At 40.3% G+C, this 12,926-nt stretch overlaps 1 protein-coding gene across 1 annotated transcript in view; it reads right to left on the reverse strand.

Annotated features, from left to right (window-relative positions):
* The window catches only part of LOC111331406 (uncharacterized), a 5,883-nt gene extending 2,233 nt beyond the window's left edge, over window positions 1-3,650 (reverse strand). Inside the window, exons 1-2 of the mRNA XM_088745671.1 lie at window positions 3,431-3,650; window positions 1-2,392 (exon numbers count right to left, since the gene is read on the reverse strand). The exon at window positions 1-2,392 is cut by the window's left edge and continues 2,233 nt beyond it. Of these exons, the coding sequence (XP_088601797.1) occupies window positions 1-2,385 (2,385 nt within the window). The 5' untranslated portion in view covers window positions 2,386-2,392; window positions 3,431-3,650. The remainder of the gene's footprint in view (window positions 2,393-3,430) is intronic.
* Between the last annotated feature and the right edge of the window lie 9,276 nt (window positions 3,651-12,926).

Below are 12,926 nucleotides of genomic sequence, written 5' to 3' on the forward strand. Positions count from 1 at the left end.
AGTGAAACAGTAAACCATTCCTAAATCGTTATACAGGTCTGCCAAAGGGACGTATTCGATGGACATCAAGAGCCAGTTGCAAACTTTGGATTGTTTATTGGGAGCGTCACCCAACTCCATACGACTGACGCCTGCAGCCATGTTGAATTCTTCGACGAATGTTTGCTGAATGCTCAACGCCTGTTCGAACAGTTCTTTAGCTTGCTGATATTTTCCAATGTTCATGTGAACAGTTCCACGTACTGAAAGTACACCCACTTTCAAAATGACGTTTGGTAGCCCGGTATCTTGACAGTTCCATTTATCAAGCAAGTTGCAGGCAATTTCCGAAATCCAATCTGCAGACGAAAAATCACGAAGTGTATTACAAATTTTAGCAGTAGACCACATCCAATGAATAATGTCCCAGGGATCAATAAAGCACACCAATTCATCTTCAAAAGCACCTTCCAACGAAGTGAGCTGGGATTTCAGGTAGTGAAGTAGAGCCTTACAGTGATTTTTTACTTTATTCAAAAGGGCGTAGGTGTACCCCTCTTCGCGTAGTCTCGTCTTTTCTGATCGAATTAGATTGTGAAAAATCCCTATAGCTGTGGCGGTGTTTTCATAGCTTTCTGTCGATTCCAGATTTAAAATCGACCGTTCTTTAAGTATGTTATGTACAGTGCTATGTAACCGCATAAATTTGGTACCTTCACCGTCGTTCGCGAAAAGAAAGAGGGAAGATCTAGAAATCTTTGACTCGACTAACTCCTCTGGTAACTCTTCACAGTAATAGTGGACGAATTCTACAGCAGATTCCATTGGAATAGATTCTGAGGCACCAAGTGAGAGGAAAATGAAAGTCTGCCGAAGAACCGTATCATTTTCGATCGCCTTTTTCAGAGCCAACCTTATGGCAGTTGTCATTTTGTGCGGGTAAGCTGGGCTCTCTTTCGCCAGAAGTTCCTCGGTTGCTTCTCGCTGACCTTGCATCAAAACGGCCAAGTAGTCTGCCCAACTGTAGTGAGGAGATCCAGTCGCTGCAACAGTTTGGACATAATACGCAGCAGCAGCTAGTGCTAGGGGTTGATACTCAAGGACTTTGACAACTTGTTTTGCTTTCTCTTCATCAGCAATTTGCGACACACTTTTCAAAAGGTTAACTGCTTCGTCTTCCTCCATTCCTTGGCTGAACGACTCGTGATATGTATGCTTAGCATTACAGGGAATCGAACTTCCATTTTGAGTGGTGAACAGCACCTGACCGTGACCCCATTCCTTGCTGGAAGTTTGAGGAAGAAATCTGCGAACAGCATTTAATTGGTCTACGTTGTCAGCTATTATTAGCCACTTTGAAAACTTCCTAACCCTCTTCATGATTAAGAGCTTGAGATACTGAATAGTCTCCGGTGGTCTTTCTCTTCTTGAAGTTTCAAGCTTCGTCAGGGAATATTCAGTGATTCCTAGATGTTTACCGAGGGTGATGTAAGATGTAGCAATAGTCTCAATACTTTCTGCATTTATTGTTGCTACAAATGTGAGACCGTGACTGTCACGCGATGTTGCAAAGAACTCTTGGCCGAGTTGACGGGCAAGTTGAGTTTTCCCACATCCAGGAGTTCCAGAGATATACACAGTGCTAACAGTTTGCTGATCGTGGGTGGCATCTTGAAGGTCTTTCAACTTTTCCATGAGTCTCTTGATGTCATTTGTACGTCTGATGACTTCGTGAGATGGCTCAGAAGAGAGAATACAAAATGGCTCTATCTTGAATTCAATTTCCTGTGTGAGAACTTCCACTTCCTCCTCTTTCTTTCGTAGCGTATTCCGCGTTTCTTGCAGGTCTACTTCTTTTCTCTTTGATTCTTTCTTTAAGGTATCAACGAGACTCGCCAGATTCTGTAACTCGGCTGTTGGGAAACTTGTCTGCTTTCTCACAGCCTCAATATCATTGACCTGAAGACCCAATGACGTAAATGAGCGCAGTACCCTTCCTATGTGATTCTGGAACTCGGCATCAGTCAGCTTACCCTCACAAATATGTGCAATATCATTTCGAACTTGGCGGAGATCATCGACATCGCTTTTGATCGCTACAGCGAGGGTGCTACCAATGCTATCCGAGTAAAGGATGGCAAAGAATAAACAACTGCAGTCCCATTCTGTTGTATTGCCACTCTGTACCGTTGCTAAATATCGCGCGTTTTTTGACCGACTTCGTTTTCCTTCCTTGCTGAAAAATTGTCGTCCGTTTTGTGGCGTGTCTTGCCATTCTCCCCCCAAAGGAGTTTTAAACCGGAAGTTCCACTCTTGTTTGAAAATGCGCCTTAGTCCTTCTGGAACCAAGTTGAACCCAACGTGACATAATCGAAAGTAGTTAAGTTGCTCCTCAGAGTACTGCATTGTGAATCTATACAAAAAAAATTGTGAAGACTGGCGTTACACACTGTCTTTGAATAAAGGCAGAGTATAGCCTTAATACATATGTATATATATCGTATGCACGAGCATTGTTTTTCGCACGATACTGACTTCACGCGGAACTCGTGAGCAGAGCACTCTCTATCTCCGAGCAGATGACAAGGAACAAAACGGTTTCCTTTTTTTCGCTAAGCTCACTTAAGAGGAAATTGTCTCGTCAAATGGGTGGCTTTTCAAAAAATACAAAGTTGCGATAAAGTTCGGACTCAGAATTTTAATCTTTCAACTTAATATTTGCGCTACCGACTACGGACCACATACATCAATTACAGGAGGAAAATTACCATTATTTTGGACTTGAGAATACAACTTCAAACTTCTAAACGATAATTATGCAGTTTTATTCGTTTAAATGATAGTTAAGTAAAATTAAATTTATTTTCACACTACTACCATCTTGTGGTAGGGAAATGTAATGCTAAGCCACGAATGCATTTTAAAAGTTTGAAACTTTGCCAAGATCAAGACCTCTAGCAAGAACGATGTATGTAACTCAACCTGTTTGCAGATTGTTTCTCAGATTTCCGTGAGAATTAAAAGCACAAATGCGATCACATACTCAAAATGACTGCCAGCCAAGGATCGTTGAATCGTTCCGCTGTAAATCGCGTGGCTTTGATCGCCGGGGTGTTATGTTATAACAACTTCGTGCATATCAGACGAATGTAATAGCCAGTACTATTAAACGAAGTTATCCAAACAATACTGTGGGAAAATTCATTACTTAACGAGGGAATTCAGCATTAAATTGCACGCGAAAACCGATATCGCACGTAGATGCGAAAAAATATCACTTAGCCTCGTTTCAACCGGCAATTCCACGCTAAATACCTCGCTTCGTTAACCGATCAGATTGCAAGATTTTATTCAATGATGCAATTCTAGTTTGAAATGTTTTTAAAATTTACAATTTGTTTGACGGATTAACTTCTTCTAGAAGGATCTACGTCTGTGGTTTCAGTCTTACCTTATTGGTTCTCACCAGCTATCTCAATCGACTCTGCCTCAAACCTCAGATGGATAAAGTTCATTTTCGCACTATTTAACTGGTTAACTTTCCTTGGACTCCTCTCTTCTATACTTCACCTCCAGATGAAATAATTAGTACTTCAAATATGGCCGAAAGTGTAAAGAGAGTAAGAAACGCAGGCGGTCGATCGATCGATCGACTATGTGGCGGTGTTGATATTTTTCTTAAAGAGGATTATGGGTAACAACAATAGCTACCAAATCGGAAAAGCATCTCGTTACCCGGAAATCAAGTTTTACGAAATCAGAAACTTTTGTCGGAGGCAGCGTGGCCGAGTGGTCAGCGTGTCGGACTCGCAATCCGTCGCTCCCGGGTTCGAGTGCCGCCCTGACCACTATCTTGTTTCACGGTGGCTCCGAGTTCAAATCCTCGGCCATGCTTGTAAATAGCCAACTGGTTTGCCTCCGGCCAGTTGGGATTCTTAACAATGTTATGTTCAATTTCAATTATTTGTTTATAGCCCACAATGTAAACTACCGGGTTACAAGTAATTGTGTTAGCTATTAAAGTTAATTTTTTTTTTTTTTCAAGTTAAGCTTCATTATTAAATGCTTTTGACGATCAAGTCTGAGAATCGATGATGTGCAATTTTTTTACAGAAGAAAAGCGCTTGGAAAAGATGACTGACACTTCAGATACATGTACGCAATCGCGGTAGAATCTCGGCGATTTAGTCTTTTAGCAGTTGAACACCAACATAGCGCTAACTCGCCGAAAACGCTTCAAAATGGCCTGGGACGCTAGGAATCAACAAAGAAAACAACAAGGCAATAAGGTAAGCCCATTTTATTTCCAAACAAGACATTTTTTTTCTCTCTTTTAAGGCAAACCGATTACATCCCATACAAACCTCTATAAATATAAAACGTTGCGCAACACGGTAAAAGTTACGTCCGCTTTTCTAGCAGTGAGCTTGGGCTGCCTGTGAACTATCATGTTGTTGGAGATGCATGACTGATTTCACTGCATCCTTAATGAGGGTGTCTTCGCGGTTATGCTCCTGAGCTGTGATTATGACCACCACTTTGCAATGTATATCTCTTGCTTTAGATGTCCGCTGGTAAAACGACTGTCGGAAGCATCAGACGAAATCGCAATTTTGGTTCCGTAAAGTCACAATTCGCATTTCATCGAATTTATTCGAATTTCTAGATTTTGTAAAATCTATCTCAACCCAGAACAATGAAAAAGTTCATGTTTCTGGGTTCACGGTCATCATGGCGGTTAGACGTTTCTCAACTAGTTCCCGGAATGTTGTAAAGTTTTACAATATTATCTGTGTAATGTTTGCAATATTGTATTGGAGATGTCTTGTTATCATACCAAACAATGATTTTGTACCATCAGAAACGTTGGGAACGCTGACTGACCGGACAGGTGCCAACTTTTCCACAAGCATTTGTAACTTGGCCGGCCGCTATCTTGGTATATTAGGGACCTTACGCAAACCACGACGGCGACGGCAACGGGAACGTGAAAAAACAAAAAATCTAATTGGAAGAACAATAGCCCAGCACCTGCGTTTTAAAACTTTGTTCATTTCTTAGCTACCCTTTGCAAAACAACAACGTGAAATCACCAAAATTTGCGTCGTCTGCGAAGCGAAACCGCGACGGCAAATTATTTTAATTTCCATTTGGCCCTCAACGCTACTTTCATGAATTATGTTGAGGTTGAGGTATGGCGCCCTATGAGACGGTAAATACATGCAGTCATTTTCGAAATTCTAACTAAAAGTAGAAATTAATTTTTTAATCGACGTCTTCAGTGGCGTTGCCGTCCTGACTGCGTACGGTCCCTATTATCGTGTCGTCGACGTGGCATTAATAGCTGTCCCCTGTTTCGTCGCAAGGGCTTTTCTAGGTCTTTTGTGTATTACTCCAATTCGAATGCGATTTTTCAGCCGGAGCTGTTTATCATTTGCGGTGATGTTAATGTAAATCCAGAACCTGTGAGTAAACGAAACCAAGGGAGGTCATCTGCTCGAACATGAGGGGTATCGAATGGTCTTTGCGAGCAGTGTCTTTATTTTTGCGAGCACGAGAAGTTGTCAAATTTTTCTTGCGAGCAGCGAGCACTTTAGAAAATACAGATGGCGAGCAGCGAGCACTTCGAATACTTTATAAATTTTCCGCTAGCCGGCTGAAACCTACAAAACAGAACTATAGGTGCAAAGCTAGGGCGGTTCAACCAGTCCCAGCATCTTACAGCCAACTGTGCCTTGCTTGATGCCAAATTACGTCGCGTAGCTTCACGTGGGTCAGTCAAGGTGGACGCTCAAGAACTTCAAGAGCTCTCAAGAAGATGTAATAAATCCAAAGCCCGCGATCTTCATCTCTTTCTAAGTCGACGCTAAAATGGGAGGTTTTTTTTTTTGGTTGTATGGTTCTTATAAAATGTAAATAACGTGAAATTCGGTCCAACAAGCATTTCGGGCTTGGGTTTCGATGATCCGGGCAAACTGGTTTCCCGCTGATTGACTGAAAAAGATTCAACGCAATGAAGCTTTATTTATTTGGAGGCCTCTAGAATCTAACCAGTTACAGCCGTACATATCTGACAAGCTCTAGTAGTAGCTCCGAAGGTCAAATAGTACTGGCAATAGTAGTATTTCTTTAGATTACTTTCTACCTTCGCGGGTGCCTTGCGAGAAGAATTCTTTCGTGTTTCCGCGAGACATGAAGACATAGTTTAGATATATGTCTTCTCGTTTGGCTAGGCCTTTAGTTTCTGATCAAAACAGTTAAAGCAACATTTCATCGAAGAATTTCCCTAGGCCGGTGAAGCCCAAACGATCGAGGGTTGTTATTAATGTTGTTTTGTTTAATCGGGTTTCAAAATGCCACCGTTTGGTATCAGATTATAATAGCTATTATTGCTATTGTCCATTTTATTTCCCATTGCCCACTGGAAAATCCATCATATCGACAAACCCTGATAATTTACTCAAATAGATGGAAATTCAGATCCACAAAGGTTCGCAAGTAATGTTGTCTCCGCAGGGAATTATGTCACCTTCCGTCATATCGAACTTCCGCTTAACTATATCAGAATTTTAATGTTTGAACTGCGGAACTGCACCCCTCTCAAGCAGAAAGCCTGCGACGATGAAAAATGATTTTCCCGATAATACTTACCGCGCCTCCAAAACAGTTACTTTTACGTCTCCTTCATCTATTAATTAGCCAATTTGGTTAGGCAGGGGACGTTAAAGAACCCACTCACGGGACTACTGTGATGTGGTCTGACCTGGTTACTGGAGTTGGGGGGGAGGGGGCATCATCATAAGTTTCCTTTCATTGATTGTAAACTGCTGATGCAGTCTGGCCAAAGTCCCCCGAAAAGTGTTGTGATGCGCATTTGATCATATCCATATGTTAATTTGCGCAATAGAAATGATAATTATTATTAATTATTATTTATTACAGGCCTGAACTGTTGAAGAAAGACTGAAACCAGAAGTAGGGATGTTTCAACCTTTTTGTTTTAAACACAGCATAACTGAGTTATCGTTTATATATGTATAAAAAATTAATACAAAGCAGGCTCAATTTCGAGCAATCGAGCGTCTGTTAACGAGAATGCGAGCATGCGAGCAGTTGCAAGAATTTTGTGAGTACGAGCAACAACAACATTTATTTATACCAACAAGAAGAAAAAAGTAATACATAGATTTTGAAACTTAAGAGTAAGGTATTAGCTGCCCATAATAACCATAAGGGCTAGCAAGATTAGGCAGCTATCTATGCAATGCAAATTAGGAAAGGTTACGGTCATGTGTATTAATAGAATAAAAGCAACCTAAGGATAGAGATATAAAATTTATATATAATATATATTAAATATTTAAGACAAAAATACAAGCTAACATTACACAGGGGCAAGAACAAAACAAAGAGAAAGAAAAAAAGAAAAAAATTATATTTACAACATGAGAATAGTGACAAGCAATAGATAAAGCTACTTACAATGCAACATAGATTACTTATTGAAAGTAAAAAGAAGTAACTTCGTATCAATATAATTGTATGATTTCTCTCTTTAAGGTTTTCTTAAAAGATAGCCTGTGGAGAGATTTAATTTCTTCACTTATTGAATTCCAAATTTTTGCACCTTGAAATTTTATACTGAATTGAGCAAGCGAGCACCCATGTGGTTTTTGGGAGCAGTTCGAGCAAAGGCCAAATTTTGCTAGCACATTTAAATTGAATTGGACCATTCGATACCCCTAACATGTCTCGTTTGTGAGAAAGCAGTAGCTAAAAATCATAGACGTTTTATCTGTTGGATGTGTCATGATATGATGCATGTTAAACTGATTGTTCAAGTTCTATGGCTGACTCTCGAGTTTTTCCTGCATCCATGCCTGTGTCGTGGACCTTTAATCGATGTGCCGTCGCGTCATTACCATTTTTCAAGGAAAGTTTAAGTGACGATTCTAACACCTTGACTTTCCCATCTGATAAATCGTCTAAAGCTGCAGAGGACGAGGAATTAACTACGACTCTGCTGAAATTTTCTATTAAGAACTTAAAGATTGGGCATGTTAACATCAACAGTGTAGATGGTTTTAAGTTCTATGAATTGAAGTCCCTTATTCTCAAAAGTCTCTTCGACATCATGGTAATCAGTGAATGCAAGGTCGCCCCACTCATTTCCTGATTCGCGCTTTTACATCAAAGGATTTCGCCTGTATCGTAATGATCGTAACTGTTTTGGGGGTGGTGTGTTCATTTACGTTAGGAGAGTCATGAAGTTGAATCGATTTCGCTGTGTGTGCAAACGTCCAGTAGAACAAAAAAGGTACTTGTTATCGGAATGTACAGACCACCTGGCTTGTTGAAAACTACATGGGAACATGAAATTAACAACATTCTTCTTCGGGCAACTCAACGTTACGAAAGTATTATGTTAATAGGAGACCTAAACTGCGACCTCTCCCGGCCTAACAAGGGAGCTAAAGAGGGCAAACCTCTTATAGATTTGATGGATGTTTATGGTCTAACCAACTTGATTAAAGCACCAACTGGGGTAGTGGTGGAATCCAGCTCACTCATTGATGTAATTCTTAAGAACAAGCCGCGCTCTGTTCTTACTTCAGGAGTTTTTGGTGTTAGCCCGAGTGACATGACAGGACGGAAAATGCGTGCACTGTAAGTACCTTTGGTTGTCCCATACAAAGCCTCAGAAAACTTTTCTAAGGCTTTGTATGGGAGAACCAGAGGTACTTACAGTGCACGCATTTTCCGTTCTGTCACGGGCGGCGGCGGCATAGCCTTATTTACGCTATTTTACGGTTACAATGTCCAAGATTCAGTCCTGGAGTAGTTTCAAAGCGCCAATTCAAGGATTATGACCCAGGACTGATCTCAGCTGACATTGCCACAGTTCCCTTCCACGTTGCAGATATTTTTGATGACCATGAGGATGTGTTGGGCTTGGGGAAAATTGTTATACGACTCCCTGGACGTTCATGCTCCAGTGAAAAGATCTATATCTAAGCGTTAACATGTGCCATTCATGACACCTGAACTTCTTGGCTCCATTCGTCACTGTAACAAGCTAAGAAAATTAGTTTTGAAGACCAAGGATCCTGGGGATTGGGAGAAATACAGACTACAGCGTAATTTTACTTCATCTCTAAGACGTAGGGAAATTTCTAACTATCTCCGGTCATGAGCAGACAGTGCCAAAGGTGATCCAAAACAATTCTGGCATACAATTAAGCCCTTCATGCATTGTAAACGAAATAAGAATGAAGGGTCCTTTCACCTTATGGAGAATGGCGTACTAGTGACTGACAAGAAGTGGCTGAGATCTTCAACAACTATTTTTCTCTTATTCAAAATGTGGGTGATGAGCATAATAGTGATTCTAATGTTTCCGTAGACTTTAGTGTTCACCCAAGCATTGTCGCTACAAGAAAGGAATGTGTAGCTGCTCAGTTTGAGTTTGATCACGTCTCAGTGGCGGAAACGGAGTTAATTCTTAAGTCCTTAGATCCCAATAAAGCTACTGATCATGATCAAATTCCTGCTCGTGTCTTACGGGATGGAGTTTCAGTTTTGGCTGTCCCTGTTGCACATCTGGTGAACGCTGGTATTGATTATGCTTGTGTTCCTACCGATTGGAAACTGGCAGAGATTTGTTCTATCTTCAAGAGAGATGATGAGTTTGATAAATCCAAATACAGACTTGTATCCATCCTAGTATTGTTGGACAAGGGTTTTGAAAGATGTGTGCAGAAGCAGCTTGTTCACTACTTCGACCTGCATTTGTCTAAGTTCTTGTCAGCATATAGAAAAGGTTACAGTTGCGAGTCCGTGCTGTTAAATCTTATCGAGGACTGGAAAGGAGCTGTTGAAAATAATTTTGTGGCTGGGTCTGTTTTAGTGGACTTAAGTAAAGTCAAAGTCAAAGTCATCTTTATTTAAGCAGGGTGGCCCTTTCAGCACTAGGCTGGTATCAATAGGAGCCCTGCGTAATTAATGATTACTACATAATAATTGAAAAACTACCACCGGCTAAAAACTACTACAAGATAAAAATACAACAATTATGTAGAATAAAGAGCTAATAAAATATACAATATCTCATCCAGTAAAATATTGTTTAAGAAGGTTTTTAAACTTGGAGAGTGATGTAGCTCCTTTCAATGTTCTAGATAATTTATTAAAAAGGATCAAACCTTAATACCTAAAAGTGTTTTTTCCTAGACTTAATTTAGGGGCGGGTAAATGAAGATCGTTACTGTTTCTGGTGTTATAACTGTGAATACGATTATTTCTTATGAAATAATCACAAAAATAGGGGGGAGCTAGATTATTTAAACATTTATAAACTAAAATACACTTGTGCATAGTTCTCTGTGTTTCTAGGTTTATCCACCCTAACATCTGAAATGCTTCTTCGGTCGTGGACCTCCCTTGTACTATGCGCGCTGCTCTGTTCTGTAGACGCTGAAGGTTTTTACCGCAGCCTTTTGACAGTCCACCCCATACCGTGTCAGTGTAGTTAAAAATTGGTTGTATAAGACAATTGTATACACATTTAGCAGCTTTTTGAGTAAGATAGGGTCGTATGCGGGACAGGAGTCCTAGACGTTTGCTTACTTTGTTACAAATTATTTCAACGTGCCCAATCCATGAGAGGTGCACATCCAGTGTAACCCCTTAGTAACAAAAACTTGTTATTCTTTCAATATCTTGCCCATGAGATTGTAGTACAATGTCTGAGGAGAGTTCTAATTTTTGTCTAGTTCCAAATAGCACCCTCTTTGTCTTATTCTGATTAAGTACAAGCTTTTTCTCTTGTAACCACTGCTCAACGCAGTTCAGATCATTTTGAAGAGTCTGCTTAATAAGACCTGGACTAGTGTCAGAGAAATAAATGACTGTGTCGTCAGCATACATGCCTATGGACGATTTCATTAGACATTGTGGAAGATCATTAATGTAGATCACAAACAGTATTGGGCCCAATATGGATCCTTGAGGAACCCCATGGCCAATTGCTAAATTGGATGATATGTCTTGATTGTGTTTGACCCTCTGAAATCGGGTAGTCAGATAGTTTTCAAACCATTTCAGGCTTTTCTCCCTAATGCTGTAATGCTCTAGTTTATGGAGGAAGCACTGGTGCTCAACAAGGTCGAACGCTTTTTTAAGATCTATAAAAATAGACCCAGTCATCATCTGTTTGTCCATTTGTTCTAAAATATGATCTACAAAGTACACAGTGGCAGTTTCGGTAGAATGCTTCTTCCGAAATCCTGACTGATTAATCGATAGGAGGTTGTGTTTAGTGAGAAATGCTACAAGCTGTGATTGAATTGCTCGTTCCATTACTTTGGAGATCAAGGGAAGGACTGAAATTTGGCGATAGTTGTTTGGATCGCGCCTATCTCCAGATTTGTATATTGGAGTGACCTTCGCTGTTTTCCATTCAGATGGAATTGTACCCGTAGAAATTGTCAGATTAATGATGTAAGTAATCGATTCAGATATCTCAGGGGCTACATCTTTCAATAATCGAGCAGAGATTCCATTCTATTTAATCTTTATTTAAACACGATCAATTCATCAGCCTATAAAAATACATATCACATACGCTAAGATATTTAAAATTAAAACTACATACTAAAGTTCACTAAACACTAAAGCTGTTTTCCGTGAATGCCGTGCGTTAGACTTAAAGAATGTCATTGATCTTACGTTTAAATAACCTCAAAGACTCTGTGTTCCTCATATCGCGTGGTAGACTGTTCCATAATGTGGCGCCATTATAGCTAAAGCTTTTTCTGTAATAAGTAGTGCGCGGTAGTAGAACATTAAGCTTATTTTCAGAGTCCCTGAGGTCATAAGCAGAGTCACGCCACGTAAACTTTGAATATAGATACCTTGGAGCTAGCCCGTGCAGACATCTAAACATCATGGTGGCTTTATGGATTTCCTGCTGGCGTGCAAGATTTTTCCACCCTAAAAACTCGAGTAGCTCAGTTGCATCAGCGTCATAGTTGGAGAATGTCAACACACGGGCTGCTCTATTCTGCAATTTCTGCAGTTTGTCTCGTAGCGTTTTCCCACAGCTACCCCAAACAATGTCACAGTAATCAAAGTGAGGTTTTACTGAAGCTTGGTAGATGAGATGTAAGGTTGATGCTGGGATCAGGTGCCTAATTCGCTTCAGGGCCTCGATACCAGAGGCGATCTTTTTCGTTAGTTTTTCGATGTAACTATACCAATCGAGTTTATCGTCTATTATTACACCAAGCGATTTTGTAGCTGTAACCTGGCTCACTTGAGTATTGTTCATTCTAATTGTTGGTGAAGCTGTGAGAGTATTCAGTCTCTGCCTCGACCCTATTAGCATGAATTCGGTTTAGTCATGTTCAACGTGAGTTTGTTCGCTTGTAGCCAGTTGAAGACGTTTTCTAGGTCTTCATTTAGACATTCCATCAAGACCTGTGGCTTTCGTTAACTTCATTTGGAGCAGTTCTTTACGAACAAAGCTAGAGGACACCTCTTCTAGGACGAAGTCATGATTAACTTTAGGTGTTAACACTTTCGGTAAGGTAGAACAATCAAAATGGCTAGAAAGAGTACCTGCAATAGATGTAAAAAAACCATTTAAGCATGAGGCCATTAGTCCGTCACCACTTGGGGCACTGTTTTGATCTTCTTTCGAACGATTTTATGCAAGATTCGCCACATTTCTTTAGAATCTTTTTCTTCTGCCAGTTGATTAGAATAATAACTGCTTTTCTCTTTACTCAGTCTAGTGTTGATTGTGTTACGCAATCGTTTATAATTGCTCCAATGTAGTTTTTTGTTTGTACTAAGAGCCATCTTGTGGTGATAGTCGCGCTCATGCATAAGTCGTTTTAGGTCGCTAGTTAGCCACGGCACCGAATATCTACGTACTCGACGCGTAA

Source organism: Stylophora pistillata, chromosome 1 (assembly GCF_964205215.1).
Source record: "Stylophora pistillata chromosome 1, jaStyPist1.2, whole genome shotgun sequence".
Lineage (NCBI taxonomy): Eukaryota > Metazoa > Cnidaria > Anthozoa > Scleractinia > Pocilloporidae > Stylophora > Stylophora pistillata.